Consider the following 20,954-nt stretch of genomic DNA (forward strand, 5'->3'; position numbering starts at 1 on the left):
GGTGAGCCGAGATCGCGCCATTGCACTCCAGCCTGGGTTCAGGCAATTCTCCTGCCTCAGCCTCCTGAGTAGCTGGGATTACAGGCACGCGCCACCATGCCCAGCTAATGTTTTGTATTTTTAGCAGAGACGGGGTTTCACCATGTTGACCAGGATGGTCTCGATCTCTTGACCTCGTGATCCACCCGCCTTGGCCTCCCAAAGTGCTGGGATTACAGGCTTGAGCCACTGCACCCGGCCAGCTAACAGCTTTTAAGAGGACTTTTTAGCAACATTTATACGAACAATTTCTGATCAATTTTCAGAATTAAATGACATTTTAGCAGGGCATGGTGGTGCATGCCTGTAATCCCAGCTACTTGGGAGGCTGAGACAGAAGAATTGCTTGAATCTGGGTGGTGGAGTTTGCAATGAGCCGATATCTTGCCACTGCACTCCAGCCTAGGTGACAGAGTGAGACTCTGTCTCAACAAAAAGGAAAAAACTTGACATTTGATTTAAGAAATCATTTGATGTTGTCAGGCACAGTGGCTCATGCTTTTCATCCCAGCATTTTGGGAAGCTGAGGTGGACGGATCACTTGAGGCCAGGAGTTTGAGACCTGCCTGGGCAACATGGCGAAATCTTGTCTCTACTAAAAATACAGAAAATTAGCCCAGGCTGAGTGCAGTGGCACAATCTTGGCTCACTGCAACCTCTGCCTCCAACGTGGCGACACACACCTATAATTCCGGCTATTCAGGAGGCTGAGGCAGGAGGTGGTGGTTGCAGTGAGCTGAGACGGTGCCACTGCACTCCAGCCTGGGCGACAGGGAGAAACTTTGTCTCAGAAAAAAGAAAGAAAAGAAATTATACAATGTGAAATCTTCACATGCCTGATTTGTTAAATCAGAATGGCTGGTAAATCTTTTTTTCTCTTGCCTTTAATTTTGTTGTTGTTGTTATCGTTTTTGTTTTTGAGACAGGATCTCGCTCTGTCCTCAAGAGGCTTGCAGTCTAGCTCAGGGAGGGATGCTCTTATTAATTATGACTTTTGGGGAGTGGGACAGAAACACACTAGACCTAGCCTCAGGGAGGGAGATTTAAAATGGTCCATGGACCCCAGGGCAAGGAAGCAGACAGGTCCTGGGCACCACAATCAGAATCGGGCATGTGGGACTGACTCCCATCCTGAGCATTGCTGCCCTTTGCTCCGCTGCAGGAAGTGGGGTCTGGGGAGGGCTTCTGGGGTCAAGTGGCTACTGGCAGGTAACTTGGAGGCAGTGAGCTCTTGGAAGCGCTTTTGCTGTTATGTTTCTTCATTGTGCCAGACTCTCCTACACACGCTAGTACAGTCAGCATCCTTGGGCTTGGCCACTGAATGTGGGCGGCACTCACATCATTGTGACATCAAAAATGCTCCTACACATTTTCAAACACCCTGGTATTCCTTGGCCCATGGCCGCAGCTGAATAAACTGAGATTTGGGTGCGGGAAGGGAGTTAAGTAACCAACCAGGATGGCTGAAGCCATGTGGGGAGGAGAGAAGTTCCTCGAAGAAGGGTGCAGTGTTGGCCACTTGGTTGTGTCCCCTGCTCATACAGATCCGACTTATGACTGCTCATCTCTCAGCATCCATCTTCCTGCGTTCTTTGTGAGCATTTCCTGATAGGAACTGCATGTGAATCTGTCCCTCAGTGACTGGCAGATCTTAGGTATCAGTCAGTACCTGTTAAATGAATGAAAGGATGGTTTGCACACTTGCGTGTTTGACATGGGACTGGCTCAGTCAGCATCTTTCATCTCACTTGTTTTGGCCCCTGTTTGTAATCGGTTTCAGTTCCCTGTGTTTTATTTGGATCACAATATACTGTAGAGTTTTATCTTTAAAATCATCCTTCAGGGTACATATTTCCTGCCCACAACATGGGTGTGTTCCTCCTGGCCTGCATGGTGTCAGAACAAGATGGTGAAATGGCAAGCCTTGCTTCCGCAGCTACCACCAAGTGCCTTTTACCAGTCAGTGACAAAATGAGAGATCATAGTTGTTGCCATTATGTTGTTGAAGACATGTTATCCACATGCCTTAATTATTGCTTTAGCTTTGTTTTCCAGGGAGAAGTGAGGGTCACACAAGTTTTGTTTTTTAAGTGATGGGATCTGCCTCTGTTGCTCAGGTTGGAGTGCAGTGGCCTGATCGTAGCTTATTGCAGCCTCAAGCTCCTGGGCTCAGGTGATCCTCCTGCCTCAGCCGCCTAAGTAGCTGGGACTGTAGGTGCACACCAACATGCTCTGCTATTTATTTATTTAGAGATGAAATCTTCTGTCACCCAGTCTGGAGTGCAGTGGCGAAGTCTCAGCTCACTGCAACTTCCGCCTCCTGGCTTCAAGCGATTCTTATGTCTCAGCCTCCCCAGTAGCTGGGATCATAAGCATGCACCACCACGCCCGGCTAATTTTTGTAATTTTAGTAAAGATGGGGTTTTGCCATGTTGGCCAGGCTGGTCTCGAACTCCTGACCTCAGGTGATCTACCCACCTCAGCCTCCCAAAGTGGATTATAGGTGTGAGCTACCACACCTGGCCTATTTTAATTTTTTTAGAGACAGTGTCTTGCTGTGTTGACTAGGCTGGTCTCAAACTTCTGGCCTCAAGTAGTCCTCCCACCTCAGCCTTCCTGAGTAGCTAGATTACAGGCATGAGCCACTGAGCCCATCAAGTGTTTCTGTTTTTTGGTAAGAAAGTTTAGAACCTATTGCCAAGGTTGGGTATGGAATAAAAGGCAGCACACCTGGCTAATTTTTGTATTTTTAGTAGACAGGGGATTTCACCATGGTGGCCAGGCTGGTCTCGAACTCCTGACCTTAAGTGATTTGCCCACCTCAGCCTCCCAAAGTGCTGGGATTACAGGCGTGAGTCACCATGCCCAGCCAGTCACTTAGTATTTGAATGAATGAATGAGTGAGTGAATGAATGAACTGGTGGAGAGACTGCTAATTGACTCACGGACACCTATAGAACATTAGAAAGTGAGAGAAGAAAGAAGCAAGCTTCTTTCTCGGAGATCTTTTCAAGGTTTTCCCTTGAAAGGGGCAAGCAGGTCGGGTGCGGTGGCTCATGCCTGTAATCCCAGCACTTTGGGAGAGCCAGGGTGGGCAGATGATGAGGTCAAAGAGATTGAGACCATCTGGCCAACATGGTGTAACCCCATTTCTACTAAATATAAAAAAATAGCTGGGCGTGGTGGCACATTCCTGTAATTCCACTACTTGGAAGGCTGAGGCAGGAGAATTGCTTGAACTCAGGAGGTGGAGGTTTCAGTGAGCTGAGGTCGAGCAACTACACTCCAGCCTGGTAGCAGAGCAAGACTGTCTCCAAAACAAAGGTTGAGGGGGGCAGGTGCAGATGGTATAGCCCTCATGTAGTCTCCCTCGCCAGCCCTAGGGAGTTCTTGCTTTCTCTTTTCCATGCATGTACCTTAGAGACCACTTTTGTTGCCTGAGCAGATGTTTTCTCTCTGGGTACTAGTTGTTTATTTTGAAAAGTGCATATACCCAATTATTTCTGAAGGATAATTCTTTGGTTGCCCTCCTTTGATTTGGTTTTGCTTGTCTTTAAGATGAACAGCGTGGTGTAAGTGTACCTCCCCTATTCTGCTAGCCTTATTTTCGATGTTATACATGGATGTCCTACAGGTACTGAGCATTCATTTTTGCGTCTTGGAACTGTCCTTGACTTGGAGATGGCTCTGTTGAAGTTTACATGTCAGCGTGGTTGGTGTGCAGTAGACTCCACCAAACTCAGTGAGAGGACTGAATAGCAGGTGGGGACTTGGAGTGCTCCACAGATTGCCTCCAGGTGTCTTCAAAATGCCCTGTAAATGTGAATGAACAGCCTTGGGGGCAGTGAGAGCACTTTTCTAAGGACAGTCCAAAGTTGTCTTCCGGTCTTCAAGGAGGTCCATGATTCCTGAAGAATTCACTCCGCTGGGTCAGAGGTTCTGCTGGAGTGACACTTTTTTTTCTTCTCTATTTCAAAGGCAGATCGGGAGCGGTGCCAAGAAAAATTTCTTTACTAGATGACATTTCATCGCAATGTCCGATCGTTTGGGGCAAATTACCAAGGGCAAGGATGGGAAAAGCAAGTATTCGACTCTCAGCCTGTTTGATAAATATAAAGGAAAATCAGTAGACGCAATTAGATCCTCAGGTAAGGCCCGGGGTTCAAGGCCAGTTCCTCAGACTTTCTTCTAGTGACAAACTCCAGAAACCCAGAGTCCCCCCACCTGGTTAGACAGTATGGTCCTGGCACACCAGACTTCTGGGCATGCGTGTAGAATCACCCTCTATTTTCTACTTGAGGTGTGATTTCAGAGCCTTGAGCATGCTGATTCTTCCTGTAGTGGAATTATTTCTCCACTAATTACCTTATTGAACCTGTGGATATTTTTATCCTGATGGGTAGAATGAGACTTAATATACGTTAGTGTTAACCTTAAAACAATTTTTTTTTTGGCTGGACGAGGTGGCTCACACCTGTAATCCCAGCACTTTGAGAGGCGGAGGCAGGTGGATCATGAGGTAAGGAGTTCAAGACCAGCCTGGCCAAGATGATGAAACCCCGTTTCTACTAAAAATACAAAAAAGAAACTAGCTGGGCATGGTGGCAGGCACCTATAATCCCAGCTACTCAGGAAGCTGAGGCAGAGAATTGCTTGAACCCGGGAGGCGAAGGTTGCAGTGAGCCGAGATGTTGCCATTGTATTCCCGCCTGGATGACAAAGCAAGATTCTGTCTCAAAAAAAGAAAAAAATATTTGTCTTTAAATATTTATTTATTTATTTTGAGACCAGGTTATGAGACTGGCTAATTTTTGTATTTTTAGTAGAGACAGGGTTTCACCATATTGGCCAGGATGGTCTCGATCTCCTGACCTTGTGATCTGCCCGCTTCAGCCTCCCAAAGTGCTGGGATTACACGTGTGCCACTGCGCCTGGTGTGTTATTAGCCTTTTTAGCTTTTATGGTTCTTGATATTCTGGAACTTGTTGGAAAAGTTCATACTGATCCTGTCCACACTCCATGAAGACTTCATGAATGTCGAAGGGCCCCTGTTCAGTCTTGGTTTGGGTCTAGGCAGAGCTGTCCGTAATGAGACCAGAGCTGTCTCAACTTGCAGAGAGGCGTTTCCTGTGTCAGCTGGAGGTTCCTGGACCTGGCTCCTAACCCATGTCATAAAGTCCCCCAGCCTTGTCCTGCCCACTAGTGAAATGGAAGCCTTTGTACAGGTTTCAGCAGCTCCTTTGTCCCTGTAGTCATCAGTGGAGAGCTTATAAAGTGACTAAAGTGATGCCAAACATTTGTTCCACTTCTGGTCTGCCCCTTGCTTTTTGTTTGGTTAGCTTTGTCATGATCACTTAGAGTTTGAAAGAACAGCTGAATGTGTCAGGCTTCTTCTGTGACTTTTCTGCATGGTGTCTGTTCCCTGCCCCTCTCCCTACAGTTATTCCTAGACATGGCTTACAGAGTCTTGGGAAAGTTGCCGCAGCCCGGCGCATGCCACCGCCTGCAAACCTGCCGAGCTTGAAGTCTGAAAACAAAGGAAACGACCCCAACATCGTGATAGTACCCAAGGACGGGACGGGATGGGCAAACAAGCAGGATCAGCAAGACCCAAAGAGGTAAACAGAGGAGTCGGGTGGTGAGTGGGAGCTAGCTCTCTAGGGGTGGCCCCAGGATCCTTCCCTTTGGCAGATGGAACTGCTAGTTTTGCAGCAGCAGAACTGGGAAACTGGAAGATGCAAATGAAGCTGCCTCCTCTCCTGCCCTGGTGCTTCGTGTGTTTCTTATTCCCTGCCTTCATTTTTCCTGGCTTCTGGAGCCAGTAGAGCGGCACATCTGTGGACAGCCTTATCCCCAGTGACCAGTTTTCCTTTGTGCCTTATTAGGAAAGGCCTCATCACCCCAGAGGAGCTTATGCAATGACTCAGAGTCAGTTCCTGTAAGAAACACTGTGGACAGAGCTGGGGCTTGAAAACTCATTCCCCGTGAGCTGAATTTGGCAGAGAAGCGTGCAGCCTCCCTAATTGTGGGCCTAGCAGCTTCCCAGACAGGAGACTTCTGCCGTTGCTCTAAACCGACCCAGTCATGAGTAAGAGCAACACAGAATCCTCCACTATCATTGTATTGCAGCCTCCCTGGACGCTCACCTCCTGCCAGCACAGTACTTACAGAAGCCCTGGGGGTGCTGAGGGTGGCATGGTGCTGTCATTAGAGAAACAGCCCCTGTGTGGTGAGCTGAAAACACAGGGCCTGGCTTCCTGGGGCCCACTTGTGTGGCTGCACCCTTGCCTCCTACTGTGAGTCCTCTCTTGAGTGTTCAGCCAGTGCTAAGACTATTCAGGGAAGAGGATGTGTTCAGGGAGGGACAGGGCCTTGCTGAGGCTGGCAGGCAGAAACTGCTGCTGGGCTTTGCCTGTTGAGGAACGTGAACAAAGCTGTCTGCCGGCAGTGCCCTCCTGGCCTGCATGCTGACCTCCTGGCCTCCCTACTGATGTAGGAAACCAGATGGTAAAAGGGACCCAGATCTTAGCCTGCCCATCCCAGCATCCTCTTCTTTCAAGTCTGTGCTGGAAATGACCACGGCAGCTTTTGTAAAATTGTTCCCTGTAGTTACTTCAGACAGGATGTAGAGACTGAGCTAGTTATTCAGCTAGATGATTATAAAGTAATAATCAAAATAGGGCCTTAGAAGTTATTTTTAAAATGTTTCTAACAGTTTGCTTAGGGATTGTATTGATGGGCAGTGTAGCATGACTTTTGAAATCTGACAGCCTTACGTGGTTTCCAGCTATACCACTTATTAGCTTGATGGAACCTGGAGAATTGTTTGACTTCTGAGCCTCCCTTGAAGTAGGAATGATACCTGCCTCTGCTGGTAGTTCCGAGGTATCCATGAGGCATTGATGAGCCAGCATAGGTAAAGTGCTTAGCCCAAACCTGGCACAGAGGAGGGACAGATACTGGCTACTGTCATCGCTCCATTCACATCACAAGCTCTGTAGTGACATGGATATTGCACATTTTAATGGAAGGACTGAAGTACCTCTGTACCACCAAAAGTTCTAGAGAGGACAAAGTGTTACTCCCTCCTGATATCCAGCCCTTACTCTGCCTCGGTGGCTCCAGTGGGGGCCAGTTGTGCTGGAGCTTGTCTGCCAGGGACGAGGTGAGGGTGGAGCTTTGGTTAAGGCACAGACCCCGGTGTGGTTCTCTGCCGCCCCTGGGCCACATCCTCTCACCAAGGTGTCAGGTGGCAAGTGGGCCCACAGTGTGGGAACTCAGTTCTTAGATTTGGAGAACACAAGTGCCACTACCTGAAAGCTTCTCTTTTAGGTAGAAGGAGATGTGAGAACCGATCGTTAGCATTCCCTTTGTAATAATCACCAACGCTGAGTTGCCTGGGTTAGGTGAATCTTGGAAGAGGGTGTCTGTAGAGTTTGGCTTCCATTTACAGATAAGCCACTTCCATTTACAGATAAGCCAGGGGCGTGGCTGCCCTCCTTGAATCTTGTCCAGCAGAAAGTTGGATTCAGTGAGTGGAGCACTGAGTTAGAGCAGAAACCTTCATTTGGCCATTTCTCATCACCTTTATCACTTCACCTGTGGAGTGTAAATTCACTGACACAGCCTTTTTTGGGGAGCAGCCTGGAAATAGCTTTTAAACTTCAAAACATCTTTTGATCCAGCATTTCTATTTATAAGGCCCTATTCCATGGGATTACTTACAGAAAAAGGGTGCAAAGATATGTAACAAAAAGAATTCTTGGCCGGGTACAGTGGCTCACGCCTGTAATCCTAGCACTTTGGGAGGCCACGGCTGGTGGATAACCTGAGGGTCAGGAGTTCAAGACCAGCCTGGACAACAAGGAGAAACCCCATCTCTACTAAAAATAAAAAAATTAGCCAGGCGTGGTGACTCATGCCTGTAATCCCAGATACTTGGGAGGCTGAGGCAGGAGTATCGCTTGAACCTGAGAGGCTGGGGTTGCAGTGAGTCAAGATCACGCCACTGCACTCCACCCTGGGCAACAGAGTGAGACTCCATCTCAAAAAAATGAAAACAATTCTTATTGTAGTTACATCTGTAATGGGGGGGAAAACCCTTATGAAAGATTGGTTAAATTACGGACTGTCTAGTTGTGTTGTGTGGTCATTAAAAGCAAAAGGAAGATTCATGTCTATGGTGGTGAAAAGATCTTCAGATGCATGAAGTAAAAAAAAGTCATGGAGCTATATGTATGGGGTTACTCCACTTCTGTTAGAAAAATACTATATTCCTGCAGTGTAAAACTCTCTGCCTGTTAAAAACAAAACTATATTCACAGATACAGAAAAGTCTGCTTGGAGTTTCTCTCTGGATGATGAGATTGTGATATCCTGTGTTACCTACTTTTATTTATAAGTTTATTTTTACTATAAGCATGTATTTATTTTGTAAGCTGGGAGGAGGTAAAAACATCAGCCCCCTGAGTAAGTGTGGGTCTCTGGGTCTGGAGGAAGGGCCACAAGCCCCTCATTTCAGTGACTTATCTTCCCTGTTGGCACATCCTTCATCACTTGCGTTGTTTACAGTGAGCTTTTAGTTTTTGCAGACAGAAAGCTGTACAAGAAGGCAGAAAAGTTTTATTTTAAAAAAAAGAGGCCAGATGAGGTGGCTCACACCTCAGAGGCCAGATGAGGTGGCTCACGCCTCTAGTCCCAGCTACTCGGAAGGCTGAGGTAAGAGGATCGCTTGAGGCGGGGAAGCAGAGGTTGCAGTGAGCCAAATGTACCCCGCTACACTCCAGCCTGGGCAATAGAGTGAGACCCCCTGTCTCAGAAAAAAAAAAAAAAAAAAAAAAAAAGAAAGAAAAAAGAAAGCAAAAGAAACGGCAGAAGACTGTCTTGTGCTAATTTAAAATGTCAGTGACTAGATGTTAAGCATGGTTTGTTTTCTCATTTGTTTTTGCTAGCATAAGAACCTACTGGGAAGTCATTTTTATTGTCCAGATAAGGTCTGCTTCCTGTGAGCCGCTGAACAGCTGTGGCTCCTGGGAACACAGAGACCTGGCCAGGGCACTCTGTGCCGAGCCTGACCCCCTGCCCTGCCTTTCTTTGTCCAGTTCCAGTGCGACGGCCTCTCAGCCGCCGGAGTCGCTGCCGCAGCCGGGTTTGCAGAAATCTGTCTCCAATTTGCAGAAACCGACACAGTCAATCAGTCAGGAGGTAGGTGTTGGGACCCCATCCCGACTGTTTCCTGAGCATGGTAGCCTCTAAGTGTACTTGTCGCTGGGGGCTGGGAGGAGTTGCTACTGAGAAGTGTGGTTGTGCATGACCTGTCTATTCCAGAGGCACACTCGATGACTGACTTTAGAAAACTGGCATGGGAAACTGTCGTGGTCACTGGTGAAGAAATTTAATCTGCAACTTTTGGAAAAAGACCTCAGATACAGACTAGGATACAGGCACCTACTTTGGTTCCTGTTGATTTACTTGAGACAGGGTCACTTAGGCTGGACTACAGACTAGTTCAGGGTTTCCCCAAGTGAGCTCCCTGGAAGTTTGGGTCGCAAGAAGACAAAAAGTGGTAGGCCACGGAAAGGTTCACTGGCCAGGTGAGTTTGAAAAGCAAAATGAAGCAAGCTGCTTTCCTGCAGTACTTCTCAGTGTCTTTCATATGCTAACATCTACTGAGTGTCTTGGAGAAGAAGATATAATGTAATGGGCAGCACTCCCCAAATTTATTTGTCCTCGGAAACATTTCTTCACTGAATGTCTCTAGGGACTAATGTCTCTCAGAACATTGCTTCGGGAATACGCAGCTACAATGCTTTATTTGTTGATACGTTTTAAATGTTTTTCAAAGCAAAAAGTAATGATGTAACCAAGCAAGAGCTCATAATACACTCAGTCCATCAGAGTCTGGCTACAGGTTTCCAGAGATCAGCAGGAGGTTATACTTAGCCGGAGCTAGAAATCTAGATGAGAAGTTTATGAATTTTTTACAAGACAAAAAGAAATGTAGACATAGATATCTTGTATTCACCAGCTCTCTTGATAACTGGAATGAACATATTTTGGTTTTGCCTTGCTACCTGGGCAATGTAAGCTCTCAAATGTCATTCCCTCTCTGCTTTAACCATACTCAGGGAAGTCTGTGGCTTTGCCAGGACACCCTCTCCCCACCTAACACTGAACCGTGCTTTTAAAATTAAAGGCAAAGAAGAAAAGAGGTCTATAATCATGCAAGACACCCTTTTCATTGGCCTGAATCCACTGGGACATGTAGGCCAGTCAGAGTACTTAGAGTTGAGTTCTTGCTGTTTCCCAGAATTTGAAAGAAACGGAGTGAGCTGATAGAGCTCAGATGTCAGATTTCGCTCTGACGCCTGTTATATATGTGTCCAGCCTCACCACTGGGGACTGTGGGTGAGGTCCTGGGCGTCTGTTTGAATGGATTGCTGAAGGGGCAGCACTACACCAAGGAAGGGCAACCCATCCTGGAGCTGGCACAGGGGCCACCTTATCCAGTACTCAGCATTTCTTTGCTGCTACCTGGTTTTCTCTTACATGTGAGGGGTGGGTAGGAAGAGGCGCCCAGTGTTTTGCGAGTTTTAGAACATCTGCACAGAGGGATCACAGCAGCTCTGCTCTTGGGATGAAATTTGCTAGCAGTCTCAGCAGCCTTCTTGGTCCTGCAGGTGTTCTTTCTAGATTAATGCCAGGGGAGTCATCCCTGTAACTGCAGAGGCGAGAGGAGTGGAGAAATGGGGTTGTATTAGCATATTACAGGCCCTCAATGGAGGGCTTGTGTGGTGGGGAGCCCCTGTGCCCCCTGCTTAGTGCTGGATCTGAAGACCTCCAGCCGACCTGTGGGACGTGTCTGGCCCCAGCTGCACTGCCCGAATTGTGCCACTGACCCTGCCCTTCTGTAGTCTGTGGCAGGGAAACTTAGGCACCCCAGGTTGCCCGTATAAAGCATTCAGGGCAGCTCTGTGATAAGTAAATGGATTGCTATAGCTGGTCAGCTCTGCATCACAGGCAAGAGAGACGGTTATCTGCCTTGTGAGTGGATGGTGCTGGTTGAGGCGGGTGGGGGTGGGAGGGAAAGGGTAATGACTTAATCTGGCATTTCATCCAGTAAGTGGGGAAACTTCATGCTGCAGCAGCTTTGTTTTGTGTATTTTTACCTTCAGTTAGAAAGGCTGTGAGTTGAATGTTAGTTGACTGGAAAGACGGGTGACCTTAATGGTTAGGGACGAGAAAGGGCACTGGTAATAGGCGGGGTGGAGGCTGGTCCTGGTCCTGCTATTCTGCATCTGACTCACTCTTCTCTGAGCCTCAGTGGGGGATGTGAGTAGAACCTTCCCAGGGTGTGGTGAACACTCAGTCAAACTGGACATGCCATACGTAATGCTGACCCTGGTGAGTTTTCAGCAGAGGTGAGCTAGCAGGGTTCTCAGGAGGGGAGCTGTGCCTTGTAGAGTCACAGTCACTGCAGAAAGCGCTGCAGCCGGCCCACCCAGTTAGCATCTTTGCATTCTTTGTTAGCAGTGGCACAGTTTTAAAGACACATGCTGGAATTGGACCTCAGTCTTTGTCTCTGGAGCAAAATAAAGTATCTTTATTTGGGCACAGGAGGTTCCAGAGCATAGCACGAAGGGAGACAGGTTTGGGTCCTGGCTTTGCTGTGTCACTGCCTATGTGACTTGAAGCCCATCACTCCCCAAGTCCTGCTCCTTGTCTGTAGAGTGAGTGTGGCATTTTCTGGTCCCTGGGACTGCTGCGTGGAGCATACATTCCAGGGGAGGTTCAGGGCTTTGCTGCTGCTCAGAAAGTGGTGATGGATGGATGGATCCGTATAGAGTTTGAATCTAAGGTGCTGGTCTCTTGGCACCTTGTTGTAATGGGCTGTTACTGTGCAGCGGACTTAGGGAGCTCGCCCTCTTCTGATTCTCTTCCTTCTTTCAGAATACAAATTCAGTGCCAGGTGGACCAAAGTCATGGGCACAGCTGAATGGAAAGCCAGTAGGACACGAAGGTGGTAAGTGTGCACCTGTGTGTGTGTTTGGGGGTGGTAGGGAAGGGGAGGTAAATGCCTTTTCTAGACTGTCTGGTTGGGTCTAGGCACCTAGAAGCTTTGAGGACTCTTCCACAAAGGGGTACCGTTCCACGGAGCCCTTGCCTGTGCACAGTGGGGCACTGGTTCTGCAGAGATGCCAGCTCTTTGGTTTCTTGGAATGAATGCTCTTGCTGTGACAGAGGAGCGCTGACTGGGCCATGTTGCTGGTGGACTCCTGCCTACTCTGCGGGGTTGCCAACACCATCTGCTTCCTCTTTCCTGGGACCAAAGGAGGGAGGTGTTGCGTGGCTTGGGTTGATGAAGAAGCCAGCCTTGGAGTCGTAGCGGCCCGCCTGCAGGACATTCTACCCAAGCACTCTGAGGGTTATGTGGTGTTACCAGGAGCACTGTGCCCACCACACAGGAAGCTCCCACAACGCAGAGCCCACTGTGCTGCTTCCATGGAGTAGCTAAGGAGAAAGATGAGGGTGATGGACCAAAGGAAACAGTATTCAGAGATTTAAAATAAAATTCATGGGAATTACACATTCACAGTACTTCCAAGGCAGGCCTAGAACAGTGGGCTAAAGCACTTTGGGTGAGTCCTATTCAGCCAGGCTGCCCTCCAGTACCCTCAGTCCTTGGAGAATATAGGTCAGCAGATGTTCTTGAGAGAACCAAAAGATCCAGGTTTTCTACATGAGCTCTTCTAATTTTTGATGATAGCTTGAATGTTTCTAGCATATTGTGCTGCAGACCAAACTAGGCAGCAGCTCTGAGTGAGAAGGAAGGTAGTCATGGTGTGGACACCAGGGAAAGCCCACAATTCCCTTTCTCCTGTAAAGCACACTGACTGTCCTTTTTCACTTTTTGCCCCCATCCTGGTGTCACCTTTTGCGCTAATCCTGCCAGCCAAGGCTTCACCAGACTTGGTCTTTAGTAGCCTGTATTAGAAAACCAACTGTACATCCTTCGTTTCTTGAACCTCACCCCCAGCCTGCCATGCCTAGGAGGTCCTGCCCCTTATGGGTTGAAATCCCTGTGCTCAAAGCTCTTCCCTCAGTCTCCAACGGGAAATGACCGATCAGTTAATTTCAACACCCCAGCTTCTCCCGGGGGCTTGGGGTACAGACTGAAGTTATGTGGGTTACCAGGTGCACTTGCCTGGGAGTAGCTGGGGCCACAGCTGTGTACTACCACATCTGGCCGATACTTTTTGTTCACAAGGTTTCATTATGTTGCCCAGGCTTGTTTCCAACTCCTAGGCTCAAGCATCCTCCCACTTCAGCCTCCTGAGTAACTGAGGCCTGGAACCACCACACCTGGCTTATTGATTGGTTGATTGACTGACTGACTGAGACGAGATCTAACTATGTTGCTCAGGCTGGTCTCCAACTCCTGGGCTCAAGTGATCCTCCTACCTTGGCCTCCCAGAGTATTGGGATTATAGGCGTAAGCCACAGTGCCTGACCCCAAAAGGGTCTTTGAAGATCTTTATGAGGACTTGTAACTGATTCTTTGGCTTTCCATATCTTATATTTCCATAAGATTACATTTTTGTTTTTTTGGGGGGTGTGTGTGTGTGTGTATGTGTGTGTGTGTGTGTGTGTGTGTGTTTTTTTTTTTTTTTTTTGGAGAGAGAATCTTGCTCTGTTACCCAGGCTGGAGTGCAGTGGTGTGATAGCTTGCTGCAATCTCCATAAAGTTAGAATTTTTAGAAGTAGATAGAACATAATAATTTTTATTTAAAAATAACAACAAAGATTAAAAAAAAAAAAAAACCTGTATAAATTGGCCCAACTCCTATAGAAGCCAGTTTGGCACTGCCTGGCATAATAACACATAATACCCTTCGACCTAGCAACTGCATCCTAAGGAAATTGCTCTACGAATTGTACTTGCCCATGTGTGAAATAATCTGTGCACAGGATTATTCACTGCCACATTGTAATAGCAGAAGATTGCAAATGGTCCCTTGAAATGCCTGTAAAATTATAGTACTTTAATGAAATGTGACTTGGCTATAAAGAAAAGAAGCAGAAGTTTTCTAATTGATTTGGCAAGATCTCCAGGGCATATTCTTAAGTGAAAAGAAGTACAGAACGGTATATGTAGTATCTTAGTAATTCCAGCACTTTGGGAGGCCATGGCAGGAGGATTGCTTGAGTCCAGGAGTTTGAGACCAGCCAGGGCAACATGACAAAACCCTGTCTCTACAAGAAATACAAAAAATCAGGCTGGGTGTGGCGGCTCACGCCTATAATCCCAGCACTTTGGGAGGCCAAGGTGGGTAGATCCATTCTGGCTAACATGGTGAAACCCCATCTCTCCTAAAAATATAAAAAATTAGCTGGGCATGGCGGTACGTGCCTGTAGTCCCAGCTACTTGGGAGGCTGACGTGGGACAGCCACTTGAACCCAGGAGGTGGAGGTTATAGTGAGCTGAGATCGTGCCACTGCCCCCTCCAGCCTGGGCGACAGAGTGAGACTCCATCTCAAAAAAAAAAAAATTAGCCAAGTGTGGTGGCGGACACCTGTAGTCCCAGCTACTTGGAAGGCCGAGGCAAAAGAATCACCTGAGCACCAGAGGTGGAGGCTGCAGTGAGCTGTGATCACACCACTGTACACCAACCTGGGTGACAGAGCAGGACCCTATCTCAAAAAACAAAACAAAAAAATGGGAGTGAGGAAAAAATACACTATTTGACCCTGGACCTTTTTTAACTAAGGGAGTGGCAAGCGAATTGCTGCCACATGCCTGTGCGGTGATGCAGCCACACCGTTCTGATACAGTTGGCTTTAGTGAGCAGGTCCGTGGATCAGTGGTGTTAGGAATAATAACTGCCTGGGGGAAGATTTGGATTTGGCTGTATAGGGAACAAGGCATTCCACAGGGGGCCATTCATTGTGTGGTGTTCCTAGATTTCTACGGTCTGGGGCATGCTGCATATTCCAGATGAAGGGGATAGGGGCTGCCTGGACCTTTTTCCTGCACCATTTTTAATCTTTTCATCCAAAAATGGTAGCAGAGCCTCTGTGCTAAGTTCTTTGTGTAAGGGAACATTAGGAAAGGCTTCTTCTCTAAAGTAGATTATAAGGCTGAGGAATGAATTAAAGAATGAAGAAAGAAACAGTTTCTAGAATTATAAGAAACTCTTCCCAGGATTCTATGTTTGGCCTTGTAGGGCTCAAGGAACTTAGTAGAAAATGCAGAAGGACAGGTGAATGAGGAGGTACTCGTGTGTAAATCTACTTTCCACCTGTCTTACCACATTCAATGGTAGAAAGCAGCATTTTATTTTTTTATTTTTTGAGAGGGAGTCTCACTTTGTCACTCAGGCTGGAGGGCAGTGGCAGGATCTTGGCTCACTGCAACCTCTGCCTCCCAGGCTCAAGTGATCCTCCAACCTCAGCCTCCTCAGTTCCTGGGACTACAGGCGCCCATATGCTAATTTTTTCTATTTTTGGTAGAGACAGGATTTTGCCATGTTGCCCAGGCTGATCTTGAACCCCTGAGCTCAAGTGATCCACCCACCTTGGCCCCGCAAAGTGCTGGGATTACAGGTGTGAGCCACTGTGCCAGGCAAAAGCAGTGTTTTAATCCTTTTAGGGTGGCCTGGTGTTGCCTCCACAGGAAAGCAGTTGGCTTCTTGGCTTTCCCTTGGCTGATTTTATAGGAGGCGGTGCTTGTCTGTGGCCCCAGGCGGTCAGAAGGACCTTCCCTGCTGGGACAGGCTGTGGCCTGGAGTTGCTGTGATATCTTACCCCATTCCCTTTGTAAGTAGGTACTGGCCCCTGCAGGTCAGCTGGGGAGGGCCATGGTGCTGTCAGCAGCAGTGCCCTGGTGACACTGGCTCCCTTAGAAAGCCTACTTCGAGGCAACATGGCTTTTAAGATGTGGAGCTGGGAAGTGGATGACTGTTTTCTTTAGTGTTTTGTTTTGTTTTTTAGACAAAGTCTCACTCTGTTGCCCAGGCTAGAGTGCAGTGGCATCATCTCGGCTCACTGCAACCTCTACCCTGCGGGTTCAAGCAGTTCTCCTGCCTCAGCCTCCCAGGTAGCTGGAACTACAGGTGCACACCACCACATCTGGCTAAGTTTTGTATTTTTAGTAGAGACGGGGTTTCACCTTGCTGGTCAGGTTGGTCTCAAATTCCTGACCTCAAGTGATCCACCCACCTCAGCCTCCCAAAGTGCTGAGATTACAGGTGTGAGCCACCGCACCCAGCCAGCAGACGACTGCTGACTCCATCTCACTTCCTCCATGTCTGTCCCATCTTCACAGGTTTAAGGGGCTCAAGCCGACTGTTATCCTTCTCTCCCGAGGAATTTCCGACGCTGAAAGCAGCTGGCGGGCAGGACAAGGCTGGCAAAGAAAAGGGCGTCTTAGATCTGTCGTATGGGCCAGGACCAAGCCTCCGCCCTCAGAGTAAGTGACTGCAGCCTCTGGGCACTCAGTGGAGTCACAGAACTTCCTCCTCTTGTCTCTGCATTCCTAGAAGGGTGCTGATGCCACCGGGGTCTCCGGCTTGAGCTGGAAATATGGTTCTTTGGCTCGCCACCTGATCCATGCATCCATTGGACTTGCTACTTAGGCCATGAGGCCTTGTGCCTTTTTTTGTCTTTTGGGGTAGGGCTGGCCAGTCCCCTCTCCCTCTGTTGTCCAGTTGTTAGTTTTGCTGTGCCTGGTGGCTGTGACAAGGACGGACAATGGGCCAGTTAACTTAGGTCCCCGGATTAGGAGCTTATTTTCTAAAGCTCTCAATCCTAGCTGTTTCTTGTCAGAATCACTGGGGAGTTGGCGAATGAGTCTGATTTCTAGTCCTTCCCTTCCCCAGCCCAATTAGGATCTGTATTTTTAACTCATTCCTCTGGGGATTGTTGCATAAACAAGCCTAGCACTGGTCTCTACTGGCCCCTAATCTCTTATCTGCCCAGAGAAGTGGCAGGATTGTGTAGCACTTTGTGTTTTTTTGAGATGGAGTCTTGCACTGTTGCCCAGACTGTAGTGCAGTGGCGCGATCTTGGCTCACTGCAAACTCTGTCTCGTGGGTTCAAATAGTTCTCCTGGCTCAGCCTCCTGAGTAGCTGGGATTACAGGCATGCACCACCATGCTCAGCCAATTTTTTTTTTTTTTTTTTTGTATTTTTAGTAGAGATGGGGTTTCACTATGTTGGCCCGGATGGTCTTGATCTCCTGACCTCGTGATCTGCCCACTTTGGCCTCCCAAAGTGCTGGGATTATAGGTGTGAGCCACTGTGCCCGGCCTGTGTAGCACTTGCTGGAAATTTCTCCTTGGAAGCCGAGGGTGGCTAGAGGTTTAGGTGGTGATTGTAATTACAAAAAAAATTGTGTAATTTTTCAAAATCAGGGATTTTGAAGTGGCTCATGTATTTCAGGGGACTTGATCGGGTCTTGAAATGCGAGGGCCTTTCGTTTGCTTGTCTTGATGTATCTCCAAGGCCTCTCCATTCAAGTCAGAAGTGATATCCCGTAATTCAGTTATCACTGTGCCTGTGTCTCACTTAAAATAGCACTCACTGCCTTTCCAGTGCCCCACGCAAGACTGTTTTGTTTGTTTCATTTATTAAGATGAGCCGTTTTGTAGGCCTATAAAAGTTTAGATGTAGAAGAAACTTCTTTCTAAGCATCAGTTTCATCTCCTTATTGGAGAAGATGAGGAAGCATGGCCAAGAGGAGTGACCTCAGCTTGCCCCAAGTCACACAGCAAAGGGATTGAAGGGCTGGGACCAAACATGTTCTGGGTCTCTCCCTTAAGGGTTGTGTAACTCAGAGACCTTGGTACTTCAACTTCTAACCAAAAGGTGACCAAAAACAGGAATCTGTTTCATCTGATTTCTTGTTGGCCTCTAATAATTTCCACCCGATCTCACTACAAGTGGCAATAGGAAGCATCATTTTAAAAAGACAGAGAGGTCAGCAGGTTTCTGCCTGTGAGCTACACAAGTGCCCCACACCTCTGCTGGAAGGATAGCAGCTGCGCCTTGCCTGTCTTCTGGGCTGGTGGATCTTGACTAAAAGGTGCCACTGCTAAACAAAGCCCAAAACCACTGTGTCCGGAACTTGCTCCTATTTTTTGTTTTTTGGTTTTGGGGTTTTTTTTTGAGTCAGAGTCTTGCTCTGTCGCTAGGCTAGAGTGCAGTGGCCCAATTTCTGCTCACCGCAGCCTCTGCCCCCCGGGTTCAAGTGATTCTCCTGCCTCAACCTCCCAAGTAGCTGGGACTACAGGCGTGCACCACCATGCCCAGCTAATTTTTGTATCTTTAGTAGAGATGGGGTTTCACCATGTTGGTCAGGATAGCCTTGATCTCTTGACCTTGTGATCCGCCCGCCTCGGCCTCCCAAAGTGTTGGGATTACAAGCATGAGCCACTGCATCTGGGCTCGCCCCTGTTTTAAAGTGTAGCCCAGTGCTAACCCTAAGTGGGGTGGTCAGCATTCGTTGAAGGAATGACCCAAGGCTGTTTTCATCAGGGTTGTTTTAATCTCTCTGGGTTGTAGGATTGGGGAAGGAGTGGGGTTGATTGTTAATCACTGATGAAGCCTTCTCTCTGAGTAGATCTCATTTTATATTTCACAGTCAGACTTCCCTCAGCAAGTTCATTCTCATTGGCCAAGGGTCTGTCCCAGCCTTCCCTCACAGATTTAACATTTCTTCACTTTTGTTTTTTTTGTTTTTGTTTTTTATTTGATTTTTTTGGTGAAGGAGGGGGTCCCTTGACCTTCAGAACCTCATGTGATCCCTCCTTCCCCCTCCTCTTCCCTCTCCCCTTTGCCCCCTTTCAATTTCCAGATGTGACAAGCTGGAGGGAGGGCGGTGGGCGACACATAATTTCTGCCACGTCTCTCAGCACCTCCCCAACTGAGCTGGGCAGCAAGAACTCGAGTACGGGAGATGGAGCCCCCTCCTCGGCATGTACCAGCGATTCTAAGGACCCCTCTCTCCGCCCGGCTCAGCCTGTCCGAAAAGGGGCTTCACAGTTCATGGGAAATGTATACCACCCACCTACATACCATGACATGCTTCCTGCTTTTGTAAGTCTTCGGAGTGTATGTTTTTTTCCCCCATGAAGTTGGATTGTTTGTGTCCAGCATAACCTAGGTCAAGTGGTTGAATGTCACCCTTTGGGGTCTCCTCTTGGCCCTGTCACCCTACTTTCGAGGTTTCCACTCATTTTGGATTTTCTCTCCCTGCTTTTTAAATCTTAAGGGCCTCTGGCTTCTTTCCCTGGTGGTGTGGATATGATTTCAGCTGTGGTTCTTTAGAAACAGGAGAGGCAGGTTTTCTCTGACATAGGTTCCCCAGTCTACTTACTGACAGCAGGAATGAAATGGGGGAGATGGTGGTAGGATTGATTAGGAAACCCTAAGACATTCCTCTTTCTTTTTTTCCCATTTTCCACTTTCCAAAACAAATTCTAATTTAAGTGGAAATTGCAATTTGGGCCATGACTAGCAAATCCTGTTCATTGATGTTATGTTTCAGATGTGTTCGCCAAAGTCATCAGAGAACCAGGGTACAGTGGAACGAGGCTCTTTTCCCCTTCCTCAGCTCCGCCTTGAACCCCGAGTTCCTTTTAGACAGTTCCAGATGAATGACCAAGATGGGTGAGTCCATCGCGTTACAGTCACATATGTAGAGATGACTCCGGTGGTGATTCTGGTCAGGATGAGGGGCTGATGAGAAAAGTGCTGTGTCTCCTGGAGAACAGAGAGCTTAACCAGCTCAGCATGGCAGGGTGTATGGGGTGGTGGCCGGGACTTAGAGCTGGATCAGAGATTGAGTCATTATTTCAAGTTCCCGGTGGAGTTGAAGTTCTGGCACGTGCGTGTTGCTGCTGCCCTAGGCCTTAGCAACCAGCATGTAAAACCGCGGGACAAGGCAGAACTTCTTTCTGGGGTGTACTTGTTTGCTCATTATATATTTCTTTTAAAGGATCTGATAGAAATATTAAACATGAACCTTTGCAGTATGAAATTTATTTTTGGAAAGATATTTGATTTTGCTTCTGTTTGTATACTGGACATGATTCCATCATCTTTACTTGTCTCTCTTTTATCAGAAAAGAAAACAGGCTGGGAGTTTCTCGCCCACTCCACCCACTAAGGCAGCTGGTGGAGCGGGTGCCACGGCCCACCATTATCAATGCGGAAAACCTGAAGGGACTTGACGATCTGGACACTGATGCCGACGATGGCTGGGCAGGTGGGCAGAGAAGCCCTGGTGGTTTAGACGGGCAGGACCAAAGTCCACCTGTACTGACCAGGGATGGAAACCCCCCGGCACCCCTGTGTGTTTTCCCTTGGCAAGATAGGGACTAACAGCAGGACAGCGAGGCAGCCCCAATGCCCTGCATCCTCATTTGCAGCCCATCTGGTGCCTCCTTCCTGGCCAAGCCATTAGCTTCTTTTGGTCTTTATCCTTGAGCTTAGAGTTTTGTGGTTAACTTTTAAAAATTATCGATGATGCAAAATTTAAACAAAAAAATAATAGCTCCCAGCCACTCATCACTCTAGTTCAGTTAGTACCAATGTTCTGCCAATTGGTTTTTGTTTGTTTTAATTTAATTTTGTTCTGAGAGACAGGGTCTCAGCTACTCTCGGCATACTGCCTATGGGTTAGCCCGGCTCTGCAAGGATCAGTAAAAAAAATAAATAAATAAAGATAAAAGGGAAAGAGGAAGGGTCTGGCTATGTTTCCATTCTGGAGTGGAGTGACTGTTTACAGGGTCCATCATGGCGAGCTGTAGCTTCGAACTCGTGGCCTCAAGCATCCTCCTGCTTCAGCCTCCGGAGTAGCTGAAACCACAGGCGGGTGCTGCAAACTCTGCTTGTTCTGCCATTCTTATTTCTT

General features: G+C 47.8%; 1 protein-coding gene across 8 annotated transcripts in view; it reads left to right on the forward strand.

Annotated features, from left to right (window-relative positions):
* PRRC2B (proline rich coiled-coil 2B) overlaps positions 1-20,954 on the forward strand; it is a 119,668-nt gene that overhangs the window by 48,408 nt on the left and 50,306 nt on the right. For all 8 annotated transcript variants that reach the window (XM_032257634.1, XM_032257633.1, XM_032257639.1 and 5 more), the window contains exons 2-9: positions 4,018-4,187; positions 5,480-5,657; positions 9,141-9,243; positions 11,989-12,061; positions 16,365-16,508; positions 18,894-19,135; positions 19,587-19,708; positions 20,164-20,306. In XM_032257634.1, coding sequence (XP_032113525.1) covers positions 4,073-4,187; positions 5,480-5,657; positions 9,141-9,243; positions 11,989-12,061; positions 16,365-16,508; positions 18,894-19,135; positions 19,587-19,708; positions 20,164-20,306 — 1,120 coding nt within the window. In that variant the 5' untranslated portion in view covers positions 4,018-4,072. The remainder of the gene's footprint in view (positions 1-4,017; positions 4,188-5,479; positions 5,658-9,140; positions 9,244-11,988; positions 12,062-16,364; positions 16,509-18,893; positions 19,136-19,586; positions 19,709-20,163; positions 20,307-20,954) is intronic.

Source organism: Sapajus apella, unplaced genomic scaffold, assembly GCF_009761245.1.
Source record: "Sapajus apella isolate SASKATOON/1434 unplaced genomic scaffold, GSC_monkey_1.0 scaffold97, whole genome shotgun sequence".
In the NCBI taxonomy this organism is placed as follows: Eukaryota; Metazoa; Chordata; class Mammalia; order Primates; family Cebidae; genus Sapajus; species Sapajus apella.